The 24661-nt window shown below is 41.2% G+C and overlaps 1 protein-coding gene across 1 annotated transcript in view; it reads right to left on the bottom strand.

The window, feature by feature from the left end:
- The window catches only part of LOC122817666 (UV excision repair protein RAD23 homolog B-like), a 660004-nt gene that overhangs the window by 154296 nt on the left and 481047 nt on the right, over positions 1–24661 (bottom strand). Inside the window, exon 7 of the mRNA XM_044090733.1 lies at positions 21223–21376. Within this exon, the coding sequence (XP_043946668.1) occupies positions 21223–21376 (154 nt within the window). The remainder of the gene's footprint in view (positions 1–21222; positions 21377–24661) is intronic.

The raw sequence follows: 24661 nt of genomic DNA, 5'->3' as shown, positions 1-24661 counted from the left end.
CTATTGTTGTTATTACGAATAATTAAATCAAGAAGCTCCATACCTGCTTTTTGAAAAAGCCCCACAAGGTCATTGAAAATGCCAGAGTCCATTTCCACACCCATCGGCATCTTCCATAGCCGCAACCCCTTTGGAACTTGCTTCAGTTCCCTCGATTTTACCAAGAACAAATTATCCACTTGCATCGCTCTATACTTTCTACATAGCTTTTCATAATGAAATATTTGCTCCTTAAGGGTGGGAGAGTAAATATCCTTGTTCGTTGTGCGATTAACTACAGCCTCTAGAACCTCCGGTCCAACTTCAAATCTCGGCGCTTCAAACCATGTCGACATATCTTGCTTCTGAGTATTGCTCACAGATGTAGAAGGCAGCGCTGACTCAGGTACCTCCACTACTTCCTGGTTTCGTTGAACGCGGTCACCACACCACTATACGATATCAAATTGTTGTTTCTCTGTCCTGGGGTGATAGAACCAGGAGAATGTAAGGTGTACAATTCCATTTGCGAATCAGTGGGACTGTTGCCCTGTTCACCACTCGTCTCACGCTTCCCCTCACAGTACACCTTCCGAAGCTTGTCAATCACCGCAGTAAGTTCCTGCAAAATATTCTCCATGTCCTTAGAGCAGGGCGCCCCACTCACCAACACTGAGTCGAATAACAGCAAAGAAAAGACACTCCAATTGAACCAATGCAGGTTCAAACTAAAAATTCAATTTGATTCCGAACTGTGTAAGATGAATAAGGCACCAGCACTATAACACAAAGAATTTATTCCAACACTGCACAGACTAAGCGCTTTCACCAGTACAACTGGCTTCTTCAGAGTCTTACATTACAACACAAAATGCTCAGACCAAGTTAATATACTCTCCACTTTTCCACACTCATACAATTGTAACTAGTTAATTGTTTGATTAATCAAACAATTAAATACAACTGAAACTAAAAAGAATACAATGTTTAAACACTATAAGTAACCATGTAAAGAATTAATACAAACAAATAAATAAATAAATATTCCACAGTGAGTATTATAGAATTAAAACAATTTTTATCTAAATAATGCTACTTAAATATTTCAATTGAGGTTTTAAAGAAATACATTCATTTAATCACGGGCGCCTAGTAGCATTGAGCCTAAGCTGCCATTCCATCTCTAATCTTGCTACCCTATTTTGAATATCACATTTAATGTTGGGTTTAACCCTATCTATAATAAAAATTTTTGAAAGAGAGGGTAAAACTAATATTAGATCTTGTATGAGCAAATGTGGTTCATGCAAAGGATGTAGATTTATAGCAGCAGGGGCATATACATGTGCTGTAGGTTATCAACGTACAATATCATGTCCAGGCGCTTGCAATTGTACCACTAGAAATTGTGTGTACATCGCTTCGTGTATGTCATGCGATGCATTTTATGTGGGCATGACTACACGAAGTTTGAAAGAAAGAATAAGTGAGCATGTCAGTTCCATTAGAAGGAAAGATGAACACAATGCACTTTATTTACATACTAAGGTATGTGTTCATTTTAATAAATTTTTATTTTTTATTATAGATAGGGTTAAACCCAACATTAAATGTGATATTCAAAATAGGGTAGCAAGATTGGAGATGGAATGGCAGCTTAGGCTCAATGCTACTAGGCGCCCGGGATTAAATGAATGTATTTCTTTAAAACCTCAATTGAAATATTTAAGTAGTATTATTTAGATAAAAAATGTTTTAATTATATAATACTCACTGTGGAATATTTATTTATTTGTTTGTATTAATTTTTTACATGGTTACTTATAGTGTTTAAACATTGTATTGTTCTTTTTAGTTTCAGTTGCATTTAATTGTTTAGTTAATTGTTTGATTAATCAGTTACAATTGTATGAGTGTGGAAAAGTGGAGAGTATATTAACTTGGTCTGAGCATTTTGTGTTGTAATGTAAGACTCTGAAGAAGCCAGTTGTACAGGTGAAAGCGCTTAGTCTGTGCAGTGTTGGAATAAATTCTGTGTGTTATAGTGCTGGTGCCTTATTCATCTTACACAGTTGTTCGGAATAAAATTGAATTTGCATATGGAATTAGTAGAATGCAAGAGGCCATGAACCCCAGGGTTTGCAGTATTTTCCTTGCAGATAGCTGGGGTTTTCTGGCCAATAGTTTGAAGTAGGTTAAGTAAACTTGTTTCTCTGGAGTGAGGAATGCCATCTGGGAAGTTGTGTTCAAGCTTGCTCCCAGGAATACAATCTGTTGGCAGGGTACTAGGTGAGATTTCTTTTCATTGATGGTGTACCCCAGTGAGGTTAGAAGTTTTTTAATGAATGCCAGGTGTTGTAATTGCAAGTCCTGGCTTTCTGCCTGAATGTGAATCGTCCAAATATGGGTAAATTTGAATATTTCTCTGCCTGCAAAATGCAATGGCTGGAGCTAGGCACTTTGTGAATACCCTGAGCGCAGTAGATAAGCCAAAGGGAAGTGCAGAGAACTGATGCATGGAGCCTGCCCTGAAGCATAGGTATTTCCTGCAAGATTCCCTTATTGGGATGTGCAGGTAAGCTTCCTTTAATTCTAGGGTTGTCAGCCAGGCATCCTTGGCTAGCATGGGAAGATGTTGCAGAGTTAGCATTTTGAATTTTGGAACTACTAGAAAGGTGTTGATAAGAGAGTGGTCCAGGATAGGATGTCAGGCGTTATCTTTTCTGGGTACCAGAAAAAGTCTTGAATAAAGAACTGTCCCTCTTTGCTCTGCTGGGACAGGCTGAATAGCCCTGATATTGAGGAGAGAACGAACCTGCTGTTGGGCCGCCACCCATTGATTTGGGGGATAGGTCTGGCCAACCATTTGGTGTTGGTAGGGTGTGGAAGTGGAATCTGTATCCTTGGGAAACTATGTTCAAAACCCAATTGTCCTGGGTAATGATTTCCCAGTTTTTTGCATGCAGGGACAGCTTTCCTCCTAAGGGAGCAGGTAGTGGAGCAGGGCTTTGAAGGGTTAAGGTTAAGTAATTGTGCCATTTTTCTGAAGGGGGTGGCTTACTACTCCCTGCTTTGGAAGTGGGAGCCCCCCACTGCTTAGGTTTGTGCGAAGCCTGAGACTGTAGCCTAGGTGGTCTGCTGTTCCTGGGTTTGGGCTGAAAAGGCCTAGAAGGGACTGGAAAGGACCAATTTTTAGAAGGCCAATGCCTACTGAATCTGGGAGGCTGTACTTGTAGGAAATCTAACAGTTTGCATACATTTAGCTTTTTCCTCCATCCTTTTGCAGACTTCTGCTTTGTTGCCAAAAAGGCGGTCTTGGTTTAAGGCAGCATCCAGTACATGATCTGGCAAGTTTTGTTCCTTAAGCCAAGCATGCCTTTAAGTACAGACCCAGTGACAGCAGTCCTGCAAGACGCTTCTAAAGTGTCAAAACCACATTGCAAAGTATGTTTACCAACTTGTTCTGCAGAATGCATTAAATCCTGTAATTCTTTGCATTCAGTACAGTCAGGAATCATCATTTTCAGTTTAAGTAGCCCCATAACATGCTGCTGATACTTGTAACATATAAAACTGTCAATTTAAAGCCCTGATGGCCAAAGTAGCAGAAGTGTATACCTTCTTACCCCATCTAAGGCTCTAGAATCTCTATCAGAAGGGGTAGGATTTTTGGCAGCAGTAGCCTTAATGCCTTTTGGTCCTTGGGAAATGTTCTCTGGATTCGCAGAAGGATTCTTGAATTGGAACTTGGGAGAGTCAGGTACTCTAATACCAGTCAGGTTTTCTGGGAACTGGAGGTAAAAAATGTCAGGAAAAAGCTAGATTCCAAGAAAGCATAATCTACAATGTCCAAAACAGGAGGGATAGCTAAAGGCCTGTGTTGAGGTAAGAGGAATAATTCTCTAAGCCTCTTTTTGGAGTCAGAGTAATTCTTGCTTTCCCTGAGGAAATGTTCCCAAAGAGTGTGCAAGGTTTCACCGAAAGAAAAATCTTCTGGAAGGGAAGCAGGGAATGGAATCCTCTGCATCAGAATCCTCATAAGCAGATAAGGGCAAATGCTGGTAATCAGAAGAAAAATCAGATTCCTGATCAGAAGAATCTAGAAAAAAATTCAGTTCTAGGTCTCTTAGAGGGGGAAGGCTGGCTTCCCCTAATCAAGGTAATGAGGTCTTCAGCCATTCTAAGCATTTGTATTTTAGGCATATGGGCCTGGGCCTGTGGTTTGGTCATTTTTTTGGCGTGGTGAAAGTTTTAGGCCTGGATGAAAATGATGGTGTCTGTTTAATATGAATGTCTGTAGGCCTGAATACACCCTCAGAAGCCGGTGCCAGCACAGCGGCTCCGGACCCATCCAAGGTAGACATCTGCCGGTTCCATAGTCGAAGAAGCATCTCGCAGCATACCGGACACCGAATGGCTCTCAGTAGAGGCCTGCGAATAATAAGTAGCGGATATCAGGGGCTGCAAAAGCGCCTCACTGAGTACTGGCAGACTAGCAACTAGCTAAACGGAAGCGTCGCCTGTAGTTTTGGACCTATGCGGTCTGTCTTTATCCTTACCTTTTTTGTAAGATCGGTAGTCGGATGGCTTGACAAAGCCATTTCTGAGTACACAGAATGAGTATGAAAATAATTAGCTACAAAAATAGCCAGACGACGGATAGTTTGGGGGTTAAATAAGGCACAAAAACGACGAGGGACGTCGTGGTCTGGGCCTAAGCAGGGATGCAGTACAAATGAAAATCTATATGAGGTATTTGCTTTCCACAGGTAAAACAATTGTTAACTTTTACTGACATCGGTTTGAGCAAGAAAAAGGATTCCCAATGGGGTACTTGGCTTTTTTTGAAGACTTCGGGTCTGAAACTCTAAAATGAAAATTTCAGGAGTCGGCCAACTGGCACTTGCGAACTGCTTCAGCTTCGGGCACCGCATGGCAAGAAAGACTGATGTAATGGCGTCTGCTGCATGTTTTATACCCGACGACCTGACGTCATGGAAGAAGCAACAGCATCCGACGCAGAAATCGGAAGACTCTGGTATTCAGGCCGGCTGAGGGCTACCTGCAGGCAGGATAACCCAAATGTGATGACTGCAACAGTGAAACACGAAGAACATCAGGAATCCTGCAGGTGAACAGCGCCCAAGCAATACACACTAGTGTGTCCATATGAGATCGACATTTTTTGTGTGCAAGAATCACACTTAAAACCAGACTGTTTAAACATCCTGTTAAGTCACTATCATCAAAAAAGTCACAACCAGTAATAAAGTCACAAAACATAGTAAATTTGTCTCAAGTCCAAGAACACAGCAAAACGGATCAGCAGGACTACAAAAAAATAACTACACTAGAAAGAACCAAGGATTTTAATTATTTATTTTTTGGGGGGGGAAGAAAGTTGGAAGGAAAAGGGTTTAGAGGAGAGTCTCTAACTTAAACGACATACTCCTCTAACCTGAAAAGACGTCTAACTTAAACGGCAAAACCTAGAACAGGGGAAAAGGAGCCCTAAATAAAATGGGCTAAGCTAGGGAAAGAGGAGAAAAAGGAATCCTCTAACAAACGTACTCACTAAAAAGGGGCAGCCATTAGACAAAAGGCCTAAGATGACGATGGCCCATACAAGTCAGCAACAAACAGCGAAAAATCTTTTAACTAAGGCAAAGAAACGCTGAAAGGATACAGCTATCTAAATTAATTATTCTACCACTGAAAAAAACTACCAAAGAACCACACAAAAAAGTTAAAGAAAATATCCACTTAGCCTGAGCCAGCGAAAAAGCAATCTCGAATATGCAAGCAGCAAACGAGATCTGAGTAACAGTCGCTAGGCATCTTGGGATAGGATGTAGCCTTTAGCCAGTAAAAGCTCTTGAGCTTTAATATGCGGCAGAGTCGTAACGGATGGTCAGTTCCAAAACCAACCATCAAGAATGAAGGCGAGATAGGACAACATAACATTATGCTTCTTTTTCTCCTTTTTTAGAGGCCTGGTAGGCATCTGAAGGGAGGAAGGTCTGGAGTCTAAGGAACCAGAGGGATCCGATGGACCTACTGAAAGTGCTGGTTCCCCCCCTGGTGTTGAAAACCAATACTGGTAAAGCCTCTATGGACGTGCCCTCCACGTGGGACTGTGCGGCTTCTGTGGAGGTGCCCGCCATATCTGAGGCAGCAGATTCCGATTCCTCTACCAGGCCAACGGCCAGAGGCTGAGGGTCGGACATTAGAGGCGCAGCTGAAGTGGTAGGTCATACAGTCTTGGCTTTCTTTTTTAGAGGTTCTGTAAGTACATCGGAGGAACTCTCCATCCCCTAAAGCTGTTTTAACCTTTGATTTTCTAAATACAAGTGTGTGCAGATGGCTGCGCAATGTTTTGGACACGAACGCCTGACAAATGGAGCAAAACTTGTAATCATGCGACTGTCCCAAAAGAGGCACTGATTGTGGGCATCCTTGTGAGGTATCAGACAGCCAGACCTACACTTGCCCTTTCTGGATAACATGAAGCATTAAATAAAAGAAAAGAACTGAAAGATTCCTCAATGGGGCACTTAACTGATTTTGCGAATCAGACGGCCATGAAGGCAGGAGCAACTGGTATTTGCCTGGCAGCTGAGAAGTTCTGAGGGCTGATGCGTGCAGACATCACTTTTATGGCCCATGTTCCTTCAGCCACGTCAGACATCCCCATGCACCATACAGGGACTGAAAACTTTTGTATATTAGCCAGACATTCGCGAAGCAAGAGGAGTAAAGCCACATGCTGAATACTGCAACATGGGAATAGGACGATGACAGGAGTGAAATTTAAGGGAAGGCAGGACTTTATCAATTTAGGTACAGTTGGAGTGCTTAAAGAAAACATGTATAATGAACAAAAAATTTAATATTTACAAGTTTTCCTTTCTTTTTCCATTGTGGATATGCATCCATGCCATTGTTAAATTTCATAAAGGTGTTAAAATATCAATGTAACACAATGAATATAAATCTTGGGAGTCTTACATTACAGTAGAAACACTTCAGACCAACTACCCTCTTCACCTCTCTTTGTACTCTTTCAAGATGTGCCAAACAGATCTATTAAGGGACCAAGGAAGAACAGAAAACTGCTGGATGATCTAATAATGGTGTTAAGACAGTGGGCCCATAACAACTGAAAAAATATTCCACATTAAATTGCATGACATTAAGTGAAATGAGTGCCACGTCTCAAGTTGGATTAAACCTAAGGCTCCATGTCTACCAGGAAGCCCACATCACTTCAGGAATCCACCAAATCTAAACTTAGTATAATGTTATCTAATACCACCTCAGCAAAACTTGAATGAGTTTGGCCATATTGTGACCTTTATTTTTCAACCTGTGACCTGAAGAGTATGGATAATTTGGTCCAAAAGACTTAGGTGTTCTATACTTGATTTTTATATAGAAACTATTTACCCAATTTTGCAGCTTGCCTGTTTTTTTTTTTCCCTCTCATAGTGCATTTTGGATCCAGTGACACTTTTGTTGTCCCTTTTATATTTCTCATCTTTTTGGAGAAATGCTTCCAAAAGTGAACAAAGCACTGCATATAGAATACACGCAACCTATAAGAGATTCTTCAACTTTGTCTGCATTCCATGCCCCAGCTAGTCGATCTGCTCTATCACATCCTTGGCATCAAAAGGACAGCAGCATGAAAAATGAGGGTCAGGGACAACAGAGATCAACCTAAGGGAAGTCAGAAGACTAGGTGCTCATACCAGGCCTGACTCCTGACAGCTGATGCAGTGAATGGCTACACCTCGATGATGCATAGTGCACACTATGGGGCATCTACAGTGCTTGAAAAGTGCACATACTCTGGTCAGAATATCTAATCCAAGTCCCTGTGCACAGTGTAGCACCACACATTAAGACTTAAATTATCTCCCTTCCCCTAGGATGGTGAGCTAACCTTGACCACTCATTTCCATCCCTCTCTTGCCAGCTCCTCCAGGGTCCAAGTCACTTACCAACTTGGGTCATCTAGAGCCCAGTCAGGGCTCCATTAATGTACTTCCCAGAACCAGCACAATTTAACTGCTAATGATGCCTCTTCATAAGCATTTTGATACTCACACCGCCTTTGCAGCTACTCTACCATACTGCCCGCTTGCCTTGACCTCATCTGAGACCACTAGTCCTAGGGTCCATGTCTACCTCTTTTGCCTCTACTTCCTCCAACTGTGTACTACTTCACAGGTAATGCTTTACTATGTATTATTTTCCATTCCTGTTCAGAATTCAAGCTGCTGAGCTTCAGACCATTCTCCAACTTCACCAATTTGGCTTCTATTCTTTCAGAGGCTAGATGTGTGTGCCACTGGTCATATTTTTATCATCAGCAAAAAGACCAAGCTTTTCTTTCTTTTTCTTTTTTTTTTCCCTGTGAGTTTGCAATGAAGGAATGAGGTTTCTCTTGTAGCCCTGGGCTTCTAACCTCGAAGCTCCAGGAACACTGACATTTTGGAAATGCTGCTGCTTGTACTTGTCATACTGACAGCAGTACTATAGGAGTGGGACATATAGTAATATTTCAAGTAGCTGGATGTGTAATGTAAGAGTTGGTGACTTATGAACAAAATGCTGTTTCTGCACTTTTTCCCCCCGACTGGGTTAAGAATTCATCATGGTTTCATTTTTTTTAACTTTTATAGTTAAGGTTATTTTCTACAACTGCTTCAAACTATACTTTTGGAAACATTAATGGAGACAGTAATGATCTGAAAGTTATTATGGCAGTCACTTTATTAGTTGCATTTTCTACAAATGTTTTTATTATGGATAAATTCAGTTATTTACACTACCTAATTTTAATGCTCATGCTGTTTCATATAATTCATTTGCAATACTACTTACTTGCAAATTACCACCCATGAATTTAATTTCCTGAATATGTGCTTAGAAAGATGGAGAACCAGCTCCAGAACTTAAGTATTCTGCCAATAACCGCCCTTTCACCTCACCAGAAAAATAAAAAAAAAAAAAGACTCCATTTGTTAAGCCAATGTTCTATCCGTGTTATGAGCCACTGAACAGTAAAACCTGATCACTAACCATTTGTGTAGTACTCTGCCTTGCTGAAAACCTAAGCAGGTCACACTTTCACCATCTTTCCAGTTTACCATCCAAGTAACTCATTATCAAAGAGTGCCAGATTGTGTAAATCCACAAATGAAGGAGAAAAGACATTTTCCACAGTGAATACTTTATTTTCCCACTAGACTTTAGTCAGGAAACCATCTAGCACCACAGCGGATAACAGCCTTCTGGAAAGTCAGCTACTTCAATTAAGCAATATTTACAGTCACACTGAATGGCAAACAATGACAGAAAAGAAAAGAAAAAACAGCATCAAACTCTGCCACTACCCTTTATTTTTACACTAAAATTCTGAATACTAATACCACAGTCAAGGGCACATACAATCAAAACACTTCATCTGAAGAATAAAACGTGTACCAAGCAAGAGAGTAAATTTAAAGCCTCCAACTAAAAGTAGGACAAACCATGCCTTTCTATTTCTGCAAGAAATTTTATTAACTCCACCAAAAGAAATGAACATTTGATAAATTTGACAAACTGCAAATGTAAACCCACAAAAATGTGTATAACAACTTTTTTCCAGATAAGCTCTAACATGCAGAGATGCGCCATCCACAAGGTTTCTCTAATACAATTGCAGGTGTGGACTTAAATGTTTCTATAGCAAAAAGAGCTATGTGGTTTGAAATTAGATCTGTCTGGAATGACCCTTATCATCTGAAAAAGCTATCTTGCCTTGAATTCAGTGTTCCAGTTGTCAAAATTCTATCCCTAAGCAGCAATTCTGCAATTTTATCTACAACCAAAATCAATCGGACTTTGTCTTTACAATTTTAAAAGGGAACTGCTATATGCCCTCTTCCAGAGTTTATGAACTTTTCCTTTGCATCATGATTTGATTAAAAGGTTTGAGATATCAGTTCTCTAAAAAGTTTTTAGCAAGTCTCACCAGGTCCTATCTGCCTCAAACATCTTTAGCTTGAAGGATTGAGCCAGCTCCACACTCCTGCCAGTACATGACAAATCTCTTCTTGCAAACAGAGTTGTACTCATTTAACAGCCCTGCCTTTTCAACATTCTTTGCTACCCATCTCTCATCTCTTAAGTTTCACTACTCTTCCTTTCAACGCTACTTTATGCATCAGTAAAACACTTCAGCAGCCTTTTTGGTTGAACCAGCTAAATTTTAATTAATCTGGGACTCTGAATTGCAGAGTGCTTTTCCTGTTTCTTCGTGAATTAAACTGCAATGTTGTCTTGCCTCTGCACACCTTTTTTCTAACCTCTGATGTAGTTTCATTTGGAAACTACAGTTATTAGATGACCCAGGTTTCTTAAGCAACAAGAACTAAAAAAAGTTATGTACTCACCATAACATTCCATGTTTGTTGTCCAGTATCTCATCTTCATTCTTGCTGGTTGGGTTCGGAGCTGAACCTCTGTTCAGACTCGGCCGCATACCAAAGCTCAAGAGCTTCAACTGGCTTGAGGCTACAAACCTATCCCATGATGCTTACGACTTATCCCTAGATCTCATTTGAGAGAGTACTCCCTAGAGTATGCTAACATACAGAAAGGAAAAATTTATGAAATATATTAGTTATAAAGGTAAAGAGGCAAGAAGGGAATCAGACCATATTTGTCAATTGTAAAGTCCTCTAGATCCTCCAGAAGGGGGGATAGATGAGTGGGATTCAAGAATAAAGGCGAGATACTGGACAACAAACATGGAACGTTATGGTGAGTACATAACTTTTATGTTGTCCTGTCTCACCTTCATTCTTGCTGGTTGGCACAGAGTCTCCAGCACCTTTTTCTTGGGTGGCTCAAGGGAATAAACTCTTCAGGACAGTGGAACCAAAGGCTGCCCTGTTCCAGGAGGCCACATCTACTTTGTAATGAGAGATAAAGGTGTGAGGATTAAACCCAAGTAGCAGCAGCAAAAATTGAATCCAATGGAAGACTGGATTGAAAGGCAATGGAGGTAGACACCTCTCTAGTTGAATGTGCTTTTACTTTCCCTGGAAGTTCTTTATTATGAGAATTACAGACATAGGTGATGGTCTCAGTAAGCCATCTGGACAAAGTAACTTTTGAGACTGCCAGACCTTTTTTGTTTTCTGCATAAGAAACAAGTGCTCCGACTTTGACATCTTTGGTCCTGTGCAAGTAAAAACGCAAATGTTTATGCACATCCAATTGGTAAAGCTTACATTCTGCCTTGTTGCCATAGTAAGGAAAAAACACAGGCAATTCTACAGATTGGTTTAGATTTGCTTCAGAACAAACTTATGGTAAGAAGGAAGGATTTGTTCTGAGGGAAAATCTATCTTTGTGGAAAATCAAACATTGAGGCTGGACAGAAAGATGGCAATTGTGAAACTCTCCTAGTTGAAGTAATTGCTGTTAGAAAGACTGTTTTCCAAGATAAAAATTTTAGTGAACAAAAGGATGCTGGTTTGAAGGGAGGAAGGATCAGAGAATCCTAAATTTAGATCCCATGGGGGAGGAGGTTCTCTTAAGAGTGGTATTAACAGAAAGGTACCCCTGAGGGAAGCTTTGCATAATCTATGGGGCATTACACTGGCTCCGAGGTCTCCCACATAACAATTGGATCCAGTGGCTAATTGTACTCTAATAGTGGCCGCCACTGCTCCTTGATTAAATACTTTTGTTAGAAATTCCAAAATTGAAGGTGTAGGGGGCTTTAAAGGGATCTATATATGTTTTCTGTCAGCCCAACAAGAGAATCTCTTCCATTTGCCTATGTAAAGTTTTCTAGGTGTCTTTTTGTGTGAGGAAACCAGAATGCAACGTACTGCAGGGGATAATTCTGGAAGCCTAAGATTGGAAGTGGAGTAACCAAGCAGTCAGCTTGAGGCTCTGAAGAGCAGGATGGAGCGTTCCTGACTGATGCGTCAGAAGATGCGGCACTGGGTCCAGGATCCATGGGTCCTCCTGAAGGTGAGGCCAAAGGAAGGGGAACAAAATCGGACGAGGCCTATAAGAAGCAATGAGAATTAACCTGCAACTCAACAACTTGGCTTTCTGAATAACCTTTGGAATCAATGGAAACGGGGGGAAACCATAAAGTCATCCCTGGGGCTAATCGTGGACGAGTGCATACCTCGGTGACTCTCCCAGTGGGAAAATGAGGGCAAAGTAGTCGCTGCATTTGGCATTGAATAGAGTGGCAAAAAGGACGCAGCAAGGCTGGCTCCATTTGCAAAAAATTTGATTCGTAACTTACTGATGTAGGGACCACTCGTGGGCATGAGAATTGCTCCGCTTAGCCTGTCTGCTATTACGTTGGATTTCCCCGGGATGTGCATTACTGTCAAAGCGCTGACAAGAAATTGCTCATTGCCAAACTCTCTGGACCTCTGAGGATAGGATCTGGTTAACCCATTTGCTGATGCATCATACCACCGACATTGTCCGTCTAAATTGCAATAGTCCCCATGAGAAGAGATTTCTGAAATGCTTGCAATGCCAGAAGCACCGCCCTCATCTCTAGGACACTGAAGTGCAAATGGTACTCATGATTTTTCCAAACCTCTTGGACAATCTGTCCCAGATAATGCCCCCACCCCATCTCTGGGACGCTTCCGTGGTTACTGTAGCGACAGGTTGGGGAAGTACAAACGGTCTGCCCATTGTTATTAGAGTGGACTGAAGCCACCAACGAAGGTCCCTCTTGCAGGCATCCGTAATGAGAATCTTGTGAGACATGGGTAACTCCTGTATGGACCATTGAATGAAGAGTAGCCACTGTAATATCCACATGTGTAATCGTGCCAGTGGGACTAGTGTTATCACTGCTGCCGTTGAGCCTAAGACATTGAGAATGAATTTTGTTTGTACCTTTTTCTTTTTGAGTAGGATACTTGACTGCGTAGCATTTGTATTCTATCGAGGCAATTTTGCTACCATATCGTTTGCTTAAATCTGCACTTAGAAAGGTAATACTCTGTGATGGCAACAAGGCAGATTTTTTTGTATTTATAGTAATGCCTAGCTCTGAGCAGAGATGGATGGTGGAGTCCCTGGCTCTGATTAGTAGGTGCTTGGTGGTGGCAGTCAGGAGCCAGTCATTTAAATATGGAAACACCTGGAATCCTTGACGTCTCAGATGAGCCGTGACTACTGCCATGCATTTGGTAAACACTCTGGGGGAGTGCAGTGAGACCAAAGGGTAGAGCTCTGAACTGGTAATGACTGGCTCCCAGCCAGAAGCGTAGACATTTTCTGGAGCGCTTGTCCATCTTTATGTGGTAGTGCGCATCCTGAAGATCTAAAGAGGACATCTAATTGTCTTGTCCGAGAAAAGGGATTACAAACTGCAGTGTTACCATCTGGAACTTTGCCGTCCTTGAGGAAACCAAGAAACCAAAAAAAATCACGAACTTGAATTGCACAAAAACTGAGCTGGAAACCAATCCCAATGAAGGCTTTTAATTAAAATAACTTCAAATAACTTTAGCGAAACGCTTTCGGAAGGTGCAGTGACCTTCCTTCCTCAGAAGACAAAACGCAAAGAACAGTGCTACAAATGCTTATATAGATCTCCTAATTAATAATTAAACACTCAATGAATGATAACTAAACTGTAAGCCAATTAACAATGCAAATAAACAGCTGAGCCATACAGCCAAAGAACTGCAGAGGTATGGGAAAAACCGAGCAAACTAAAATTAAATAACCTTATACATTCAATAAACAGCATGCTTCAAACAGGCAGCAAGATGTTATACTTAAATTAAAAATGACAACATTCCAACACATTAATGTAACGTAATATGAAAGGTTGTAAAATTACAATAAAATCTCAATGTTAAAAACTTTATTAAAAACTTTATTAAAACCTATAAGAAATAGTTTACTTTTAAAACAGAAACCAAATTAAATGTTTGTACCCCACGCAAAGACACAACTAAAGGAAACAATCATCTCTTAAGGGCCAAATACTTTAACACCCAATAGACACAATGTCATTTAATCCTGGGTAAAAGTAAGAAGCAGTACGTATCTGCCAACTCAGTTCATCTATTTCGAGTTGTGTTTGCCAAGGGCCACCCCTACTATCCGGGGTTATATGTTTCAAGATTGTAAATTTGAAACAATGATCGTGGTTCATCATAATGTGCTTAGCTAAAGCATTTGAGAGGTCATTTTTGGTTATAGCGTATTGATGCTCATAAATACGTTTTTTGAGCTTTCGCTCAGTTTTGCCTATATAATAGGCAGCACATATTTGACATACAGCTGCGTAGACCACGCATTTGGTGTTACAGTTAGCTTTTACATTAATGCTGCACAAATAATCACCCAGCTTAACCTGTGAGTCCGTACAGATAAACTTACATTGATTGCAGCTCCCACATTTATTAATACCATTACTAGTGTGGGAGTGTTTATCTAACCGTGGTTCCAAAAGGGTTTTAAGAGTTCTACCTCTCCTAAAAGTAATCTGAGGTCTTTCACCTAATTTGTTAAAAATGCCGTTATCTTCTTTAATAAACGCCCAATTTTTGTTCAGAACATTCCTGATTTGTACATGGTTAGTACTAAATGTACACAAAAATCGTGCGTTGAATTGTGACGTAGAAGGATCTGGCAAAAACTCACTGGATGTATGGAAAATTAAACTTTCAGTTTCATCAGAAGTTTCAAGAAGTGAATCTTGATGCCTACAAGGTGCAAGTGGTGACAGATGTGTAATAAGGGGAGCAAGAATGGGTTTAAAATACCCACTCAATCTTTTGTTAATAACTTCAGATTTAATTTCTTGTATAAGGGGAAGGGGGTAACCTCTGTCAAAGAACATATCACAAAGCAATTCACATTCTTTTAAAAAATCCTCAGTTTCGGACACCATCCTTGCAGCCCTAACCATCTGCCCATTAACCACAGCCTTCTTTTGATAATGGGGGTGGCAACTTGAAAAATGAAGAAAAGAGTTAGAGTAGGTAGGTTTACGATATATGGCACTTTCAAATTTATTGTTAACTTGATCCTTAGTAAGCAAGATGTCCAAATAACTGATGGTAGAGTCTTGTAAATTAAATGTGAACTCTAAAAAGGTGGTTGTTTTGGACAAAAATTCTAAAAATAAAGGTATGTTGTCAGGGGATCCCTTCCAAAGGATGAACATGTCGTCCTGGTATCGTGTGTACCAGGCGACATGGGTAGAGAACAGTTCAGATGGAAAGACGAATTTTTTCTCCCAATAAGCTAACACAACGTTCGCAAAACCACCACCACAAGGTGACCCCATAGCCACACCTGATTGCTGCCGATAAATTTGCCCATCAAATAGCAAAAAATTATTGGACAAAACAATGTCTAACAAAGTTGCTATAACATGAACAACATCATTGTTTATCTTAAGGTCATACATAAACTCTCTTACCCATTCGATTCCTATAGTCTGGGGAATAACCGTGTATAAATCTTTAATATCTATGGTTAAAAAACAATAGTCACTATCAAAGGGAATGTTGTTAAGATTCTCTAAAAAACTCCAGAAATCCTTGCATATTTGTTTTTCTTGGTTGATACATGGCTTCAAAATACTATCGACGTATTTTGCGCACGCATAAGTAGCAGAGCCTCTTCTGTCAACAATAGGACGGAATGGAGGTTCAATAAGTGATTTGTGGATCTTAGGGATTCCAAATAAAACAGGAATCCTAGGTGCCACTATTGTGAGATACTGAAGTAACTCAATGTCAATTACTTTTTCCAAAAATAGATCTTCTATCGTACTGTTAATTTTGCTATGAGCAATGTTGATCTCATTTTTACTAACCTTTTGGTAAAAATCGTTAGTGAGAAGCTCGTTAATTCTTTCAACATAAAGAAATTGGTCCATTAGGACCAATCCACCACCCTTATCTGGCTTCATTACCCTAATATTACAATCATGCAAAATTTTAATAAATTCACGTTGGGATTGTGTGATATTACAAGAAAAAGGGTGGGGGGCTTTTTTGTTAGCATTCAGAGCCCTAAGGTCCAATTCACAAACTCTTTCAAAAATACGCAAGGTGTCATGTAGTGGTGGATTAAATACACTAGGGACTCTTAAATGAGGTTGGTGCACAGTACTGTCACCAAAAAGCAGTTTAAGATTTAGTTTTCTCACATATAGCTTAAGGTCAGTAATAGCTTTAACTAAATCAAAACTAGAGTCCGGAACAAAGGACAAACCTTTTGAGAAAAACCTTACAATATCAGAATCTATAGTGAAGGAAGTGTAATTAAACACTTTAAAATCACAGGTAGCATCACAAACAATGACAGGATCAGAAAATCTACTCAAAGTCTTGTATTAGGTTTTCAGATTCCGAAAATAGTTTTGATTGTACTTCCCTTGACGTTGTTGTTGCTGTTGTTGTTGCTTTGGTTTTCTCCCCTGTTGCTGTCCCTGCTGAAAATTTTTTTGTTGTTGTTGTTGATTAAGAGAAGTATTAGTTGACTGAGAAGGCATAGGGTTATCAACAAAATCAAAGCCCTCATCAGTCAAATCTCCGTCACAACTATTATTCCTGTTGTTAAAATTACTTTCATTTCTTTGGGCCGAAAACCCTAGATCATCAGCATGGTTGTTACCATCAGTGAAAGCCAAATCACGTGCCTCAACAAACCTAGTCTCTTGTGGCTTGTTGGGAGCCACCCCTTTTCTTTGAAAATGTGGGAGCTGCAATCAATGTAAGTTTATCTGTACGGACTCACAGGTTAAGCTGGGTGATTACTTGTGCAGCATTAATGTAAAAGCTAACTGTAACACCAAATGCGTGGTCTACGCAGCTGTATGTCAAATATGTGCTGCCTATTATATAGGCAAAACTGAGCGAAAGCTCAAAAAACGTATTTATGAGCATCAATACGCTATAACCAAAAATGACCTCTCAAATGCTTTAGCTAAGCACATTATGATGAACCACGATCATTGTTTCAAATTTACAATCTTGAAACATATAACCCCGGATAGTAAGGGTGGCCCTTGGCAAACACAACTCGAAATAGATGAACTGAGTTGGCAGATACGTACTGCTTCTTACTTTTACCCAAGATTAAATGACATTGTGTCTATTGGGTGTTTGTTAAAGTATTTGGCCCTTAAGAGATGATTGTTTCCTTTAGTTGTGTCTTTGCGTGGGGTACAAACATTTAATTTGGTTTCTGTTTTAAAAGTAAACTATTTCTTATAGGTTTTAATAAAGTTTTTAACATTGAGATTTTATTGTAATTTTACAACCTTTCATATTACGTTACATTGTGTTGGAATGTTGTCATTTTTAATTTAAGTATAACATCTTGCTGCCTGTTTGAAGCATGCTGTTTATTGAATGTATAAGGTTATTTAATTTTAGTTTGCTCGGTTTTTCCCATACCTCTGCAGTTCTTTGGCTGTATGGCTCAGCTGTTTATTTGCATTGCTAATTGGCTTACAGTTTAATTATCATTCATTGAGTGTTTAATTATTAATTAGGAGATCTATATAAGCATTTGTAGCACTGTTCTTTGCGTTTTGTCTTCTGAGGAAGGAAGGTCACTGCACCTTCCGAAAGCGTTTCGCTAAAGTTATTTGAAGTTATTTTAAATAAAAGCCTTCATTGGGATTGGTTTCCAGCTCAGTTTTTGTGCAATTCAACTTTGCCGTCCTTACCGACTTGTTCTGCGAAGATCCAATATTGGTCTCTAGTCCCTTGTCTTTTTTGGAACTAAAATGAATCTGGAGTAAATTCCAGATCTGATCTGGTCTGCGGGGACTTCTTGGATGACTTTTTTCTAGCAACCTTTGAATTTCTAGGGTTGCTTGATCCCTTTGACCGGGTGGAATGTCTGGGCTCGACTTTGACGGATGAGGTGGGCAGTGGAAAGGAATGTTGTATCCCCTGGAATATAATGGACTGTACCCACTTGTCTTGAGTTAATTTCAGCCAGGCTTCTGGGCACAGAGATAGTCTTCCCCTGACTGCCCCCAAAGAACAGTCAGGCCTCCTTTCAGGAGCACTGGAAGGACCGACCGGAGAATGTATCTGTCGTCCTGGTTCTGCGGACGCCCCCCCCCCCCCGCTGTTTGGACGGTGTCTTCCATTGTTATTCCCCCCTCTGCCCCTGGGGGAAGGATCACCACGAGCGTCCAGGCAAGGACTTACAGAACCACATTTTCCCACTCTTTTGACCTTTAAGAGAAGGTCTGGTAGGGGCAGAAACATACACTCCAATGGTAAATCGAGTATTGCCATCTTGCTGGCTCCTGGTGATGATCTCTCTTACTTTCGGTCTGAACAAGGACGAGCTATCAAAAGGGGCGTCAAAGGAAAATCTGAAGGGTTCAGCAAACTAAACAATAACACATCTAGGAATGTCTCCTAACAGCTATTCCTGTGCCTGCTGCCTTGCTCGCTCCATCGGCTGCATAGGAAATGAGGTGCATGGAAGAGTTTGTGACAGAAGTTAAGGTCACAAGATGGAAAGTTATCTTATCTGATAAACCCTGGGCTGTAGCACCTTGTAGGGTATCTCCCAGCTCTTTTAGTAGATCATTCTGGAGTTGGGTAAAATGTGATAATTCAGCGACAGTAGCCGCTGAGAAGAAAATACGCTTTGCGTATCTGTCCATCGTACGTGACTCCTTGTTTCAGTAGATGGAGAGATGCAGAAGCTTCAGCTAACTCCTTGGTTGTGGCCACTGCCACCACCATTGCATCTACTGGAACTCCCTTTGTTAAATATTGTCTATCCTCTGGGGCAGTAATGAATTTGGCCTCCTTGGATCGGGGTTCCACTGACTCAGGAGAGTCCCACACCTTCCGACTCAACACCCAGGAGTGGGTCGAAGGGTGGAAACACCCTAGAGGTGGAGGGGGGCGAGAGCCAAATGCCTCCAGGTATACAGACTCATCTTCAAAAGGGGAGAGGGATTTCCAGCTGCCCCTCTGCTGAAGGATCTCAAGGATGTCTGAAAGAGAGACATCCTCAGAGGACGACCATGGGGACCCTTCTGAATCCCCTAAGTTGGTATCAGAGGTGATAAACTCAGGGGGGTCTATGTGCTTCCTCTTACACTTTCTTCCAAGGGACCTCCTCAGGGGGGATGTTCCGGGGAGGTGTAGGAAGAGAAGGTTCCACCCATTGGCGTTTCCCGGGGCACTGACACTCTACTCTGGGGCTGATGGAGAGATGAAGCGGAAGATGTCTGCCCTTTAGGGAGAAGAGTGGCTGGAGCCGAAGGTGGAGCAGACTCAGTGGAGAGCACACTCTACATCACCTCGAAGGCACTGTGATCCTGGGCTGAGAGAGACACCAGTCCCGAAGGACCAGGAGATCTCCCCAGTGCACAGGAGGGCGGCTCCGAGGCTGATGTGGGAGCCGAACTCACCTGCGCCGAAGTGCTAAGTGGAAAAGTCTGCTGCAACTTGACCCCCCCCTCCCACCCAGAGCCGACCAGGAAGTGTCGGCTCCCAGATCACTCGATGGAAGACAGCATCAATGAGATTGGAGCAGACTGAGCCGAGATATCATGGGTGATTCCTGTCTCTGCCGGTTCCAGCACGACTTCCTGACACTCTGGCTCTGAACTCATTCGATTCGGAAGAGGAATAGACTGCATCTGAGATAAAGTGGTCAGTTCCATGATCCGATGGGCTGGGCTCGAAAGAATTTCTGCTAGGGCCCACACCTGCAGCAACCTTTTCTACACTCTATCCACGTCATTGTCTGATAACCTGGAGGATCGAGAGGAATGAGTTGATGACCTGTGACTACCTGCCACAGACTAATAGAAGAGATTGAGGCACCGAGTGTAATGGCTCCAATGACTGTGACAGACTCCTTTTTCGGCTCCACAACTGTTCCGAAGACGCAGATGGAACAGATGTAGGGCCAGGTGTGTCGGAACAGAGAACCTTCGGCTCCGAAGATGCTGCATCTTTGGAACTGCTTGATGGCTCAGACACCGGAGCCGACGAAGCGGACTTTTGTCTTATCTGATTTTGAGGCCAGATTCCCTTCTTCAAAAGGGCCTTTCAACAAACCCCTCAAAATGAGTTTTTCTCTCCTGTAAAACCCTTGCACTAAAGCCATGACAAATGGACCAAGAGTCCTGGAGATTGACTGCTCCTAGACAATACACACAACTTGTGTCCCCATCCGTTAGACATTTTCTGGGTGCATGAATCGCACTTTTTAAAACCAGATGGTCTCGAATCCGTAATAGGTTCTTTAGACATCTTGTAAACCAACTAATAGCAACAGCAGCGAACAGTAAATACAATAACTGCAATAGAAAAAAACAAGTAGAAAGATTATTTTTTTTTTATCAGGAAAAGAAAGGGGTGGGAGGAGTCTCCTCCAACCAGAGGAGACACTTCTAACTTAAATGGTGACTCCTTAAGAAAAGGGAAAGATGCCCTGAAGAAAGAAAAGGGCTAAAGAGAAAAAATCCTCTAACTTAAATTGATTCTTTAAGGGGAATAGAAGAAAAAACAAGGGGTCAAGAATAGCCAACAACACACACACACACACACACACACACACACACACACACACACACGAGCAGTCTACTTGGACTGGGAAGGTATAATAGAGTCTAATAGGAAGATATTGAGAATAAATATAGTAAAAGATAAATAAATTACTAGCCTGAGCCAGCGAAGACATTCCCGATGCATCAAGCGGCAAACGAGATCTGGGGAACACCCGCTAAACATCATGGGATAGGTTGCAGCCTTCAAGCCAGTTGAAGCTCTCGAGCTTTGGTATGCAGCCTAGTCAGAGCAGAGGTTCGGCTCCGAACTCAACTAGCAAGAATGAAGACGAGATAGGGCAACATTGCACATTTCACAGAACTCTGAAATCTGTGAGCAGGTAAGGAAAAAAAAAAGCACTTTGGGAGGTGAAAGGAGCGGGCAACGCAAAAGCCTTACCACTAGTGCATAGATGACTCAGCACAGGCTGGGGGTGCACATGCCTTTGACAACAGATCATCAGGATTTAAGTAAAACTAGACAGAGCCACAACAGATGGCATCCAATAGCAGTATTCAGCCTACTAGAAAGGAACACCAAAATAATTACTGTTCTCATTGCTTTCATTTTACTTAACTTACAAGCAGTACAACTCTACATCCATTTTTACCTCTCAAAGCAATCTTACCTCTGGCTTCAGGCTCTGACTGTTGGGGTCTTGTTCCACTAGGTGGTGGTGCTGTTGGTGGTACTATGCTTGGTGGCGCCGGGGGTGGTACTGCACTAGCTGGTGGGCGACGTTCCTCTGCCCTTGGCTGAACATCAGGATCAGGTGGTATTACCTAAACAAAGGAAAAATAAAATAAGACAACAAACATGATTTAGTTTAAAAAATGAGCAGAAGTCTATTCATCAGAAGACTAAAATCATTCTATTCAGGGTCAGTGGTCAAAACTACTAATGCTTTAAAAGTACGCAGTGTTATCGTTGCTCCACAGCATTCAGAAAAAGACCAGACTGTGATCTAGGTGACCAGTATTTCATTCGTGACCCCATACTAAACAAATCAAGAAGGGAAGGCGTGAAAAGTGACAGCTGCAAGCCCTCTGGGAAGCACATGGGGAAGTGAAAATTCTCTAGTGGACACCCCTTCCCTTTGCAATGCAGTCAGCCCACTGCAATCTCCCTTCTGCTGCTTAGCATAGCATCCATGAGGAAATGGAATCAAAGGAAAAACTTTTTAATCACTCCTGACAGTTGCCTTAAAGTGGCTACTGTCACCCAACCCTAGCACTCAGTAATGAGGGAAGAGAGAAAGTATTAAATGGCTTAGAAAGGACTACCAATCAGCAGGCAGTGGGTTGGATTACAGTGCAAAATAAAAAATATGTCCAGTATCTGAAAGAAAAGCTACACAATATGCAACCCAACACTATGCCTGGGGGAGAGAAAATACTTTCCTCACCAGTGAGATACGTTCATATGTGAAAATAATATAAAATGCTAATCACAGAGTGATTAAAACAGATGCAGTGTGTCTCTATCTAAAACTGACTGAGGCACAACTGAATATCAGCAACAAGAAGCCAGGAACAAGGCATGGTACCAAAAGGCTAACAACTTCCACATACAATTAAGGTCAAGTCTCAAAATACCGGAATATCAGCTAGACAGACTCCAAAAGGTTGCACAGATACCGTTTCCAGTGACAAGTGAGTATGAATGCACCTGTTTCACCAAAGGTGGTCAAGTGGATGGAAGCATAGGTCAGCATAGTAAGGCACTACCATAAATACGTCACTAGGGCAATTTTACAATAAAATACATCACTCCCTTCTCTCGCAGTACATCTACCTCTCTACAAAGTGACCCCTGTGCTATCACATAAATCTTGACCACATCACTTCTTTTCTATACCATTCAGCTTCCTTTGGTTTGCATGAAGTCTTGTAATACTTACATATTTTACATCATATTGATAATATTTAAAAAATGCATACGGCTGGACACACACACACTACCCTGGCAGAAAGCTTGTGTAAACGCATAGCAGCATACCTGTGGATGTATGTACATGATGTACTTCTAGATATCTTGTTTAGAAGCATGAAGAATATGCACAATTATTCCCTCCCTAAGGCACATTACACATGCCATGTGCAACAGATCAGGAAAATAAATGTAAAGATTCCTTCCTGCAGTATGGCCATTCCACCTTCTATACTGCACAGGTCCTGTGCCTTCAACAGTACTACACTGCATGGACCAAATAATGGCTACTGTCAGAGGAAATGAAATCAACAATGTTTTATTTCGGAGGAAGGGGCCCTCCTCAAAGTCAAATGACTGTTACTGTAGGCAACTAAAAGTTAGAGGTTAATCCAAAAGAAAGATATGGAAGAAAAATTTAAATGCAACACGTTTTAAAAATTAAATCTGATGAAGACTTGCAGTATCAAAGTGATACAGTGGCGTCCTACCTCGCACTTCCAACTTTTAGAGTTCGATTAACCCCACCTTTACCCCATTTTTTTCATGGGGTCAGGGTTTTGTATCAACTCTCTCCATCTCTTTCTATTCAGTGTCACTCTCCTTTCCTTCCTTTTACATTCATGCCTGACTGACGCAGGTCTTCTCACACAAACCATCACCTCTTTGCTGGATACCATTGTTTCCTCTTGCCTTCTTCCTGTCCATGTGAAACCTTCATCAGACTGCCTTCTGCTTTTGTACACATGTGCCCGAACCAACAGAATCTGTTCTACTTTACCTTTTCTGCAATTAAAGCAACTTTGGCTTCTGCTCTTATGTCCTCATTTCTAAGTATGCCCCACCGTGTTCATCCTACCGACCATCTCGGGCACCTCCTCTCTCCAGTACATCTAGCTTCCTCAAGTGCACTGCCTTTACTGGCCAGAATCTGTACCATACAACTCTGCTGGTCACCTTACTTTTCAGTTCCTCTGGCATTCTTAACACACACTAAATCCAACTGGAGCCCCGCTGATTCCAGCTTTGACCTCCTCATTCAGACTGTTCTCCACAACCACCTCTCCAGGAAACCTGAAGCTATTAAGTGGGGAAAATAATAGAATAGCTGGTCTCAATTCTCAGCTTCTTTTGATTCCCCCTATTTGCTGTCATTACAACTGTCTTACTTGTACTCCGTTTCATTCAGTGTGCCTTCAGTTTTGCATTCATTTCCTATCCTTTGCTGAAGAGTTCAGTCATGGCATCTGTTATTTTGACTACGAAGTTTGTATCTGCTTAGGACTCGTCTGTTTCATCCCACTTCCTAGAAGTATGCTGTTGAATCACTACTCAAACTGTCCCTACATATACACAGCATTCACTTCTGCACTCGCAGCTCAGGTCATAGCTGCAAGGTTCCACAATGGACTAGTTCATTTGCCCAGTTAAAAAAAAAAATGGAAAAGGCAGTCAGCTTCAACTGTCATCTGAAATTATTTATATATGTATTTATTTATAGTATATACATAGTGTGTGTATTACATGTGTGCTTGTGTGTGCATATATATAAAAATACATATAACACTGGATATATAAAGTGTACACACACCTGTTAAAATGCCATGTTTTTGTGAAATAAAAAAACGAGACCACAATAAATAACCTATAACCTGTACAATTCAATTGAAAAACAAAAAATCTGCTAGGAGAAAAATATAAAAAATAAACTTATAAGCTAGTTGCTCAAGTGTACACACCCTTAGAACAATACTTTTTTGAAGCACCTTTTGATTTAATTACAACATTCAGTCTTCTTGGGTGGGAGTCTACCAGCATGGCACACCTTAACTTGGCAATATCTGCCCACTCTTTCTTGCAAAAGTGCTTCAAACCTGTCAGATTGTGAAAGCACCTCTTATGCACAGCCCTCTTCAGGTCACCCCACAGATTTTCTATTGGATTTAGGTCTGGGCTCAGGCTGGGCCATTCCAAAAATGTAATTTTCTTCTTGTGAAGCCATTATTTTGTTGATTTGGATGTATGCTTGGGGTCAATGTCAAACTGAAAGGTGAAATTCCTCCTCTTCAGCTTTCTAGCAGATGTCTGAAGGTTTTGGCCCAAAAGTGACTGGCATTTGAACTGTTCATAATTCCCTC

This window comes from Protopterus annectens, chromosome 13.part0 (assembly GCF_019279795.1).
Source record: "Protopterus annectens isolate FY-2018-M chromosome 13.part0, PAN1.0, whole genome shotgun sequence".
Taxonomy (NCBI): domain Eukaryota; kingdom Metazoa; phylum Chordata; order Ceratodontiformes; family Protopteridae; genus Protopterus; species Protopterus annectens.
The sequence above is the reverse complement of the archived record's forward strand: the minus strand, read 5'-3'. Positions and strand labels throughout refer to the sequence as shown.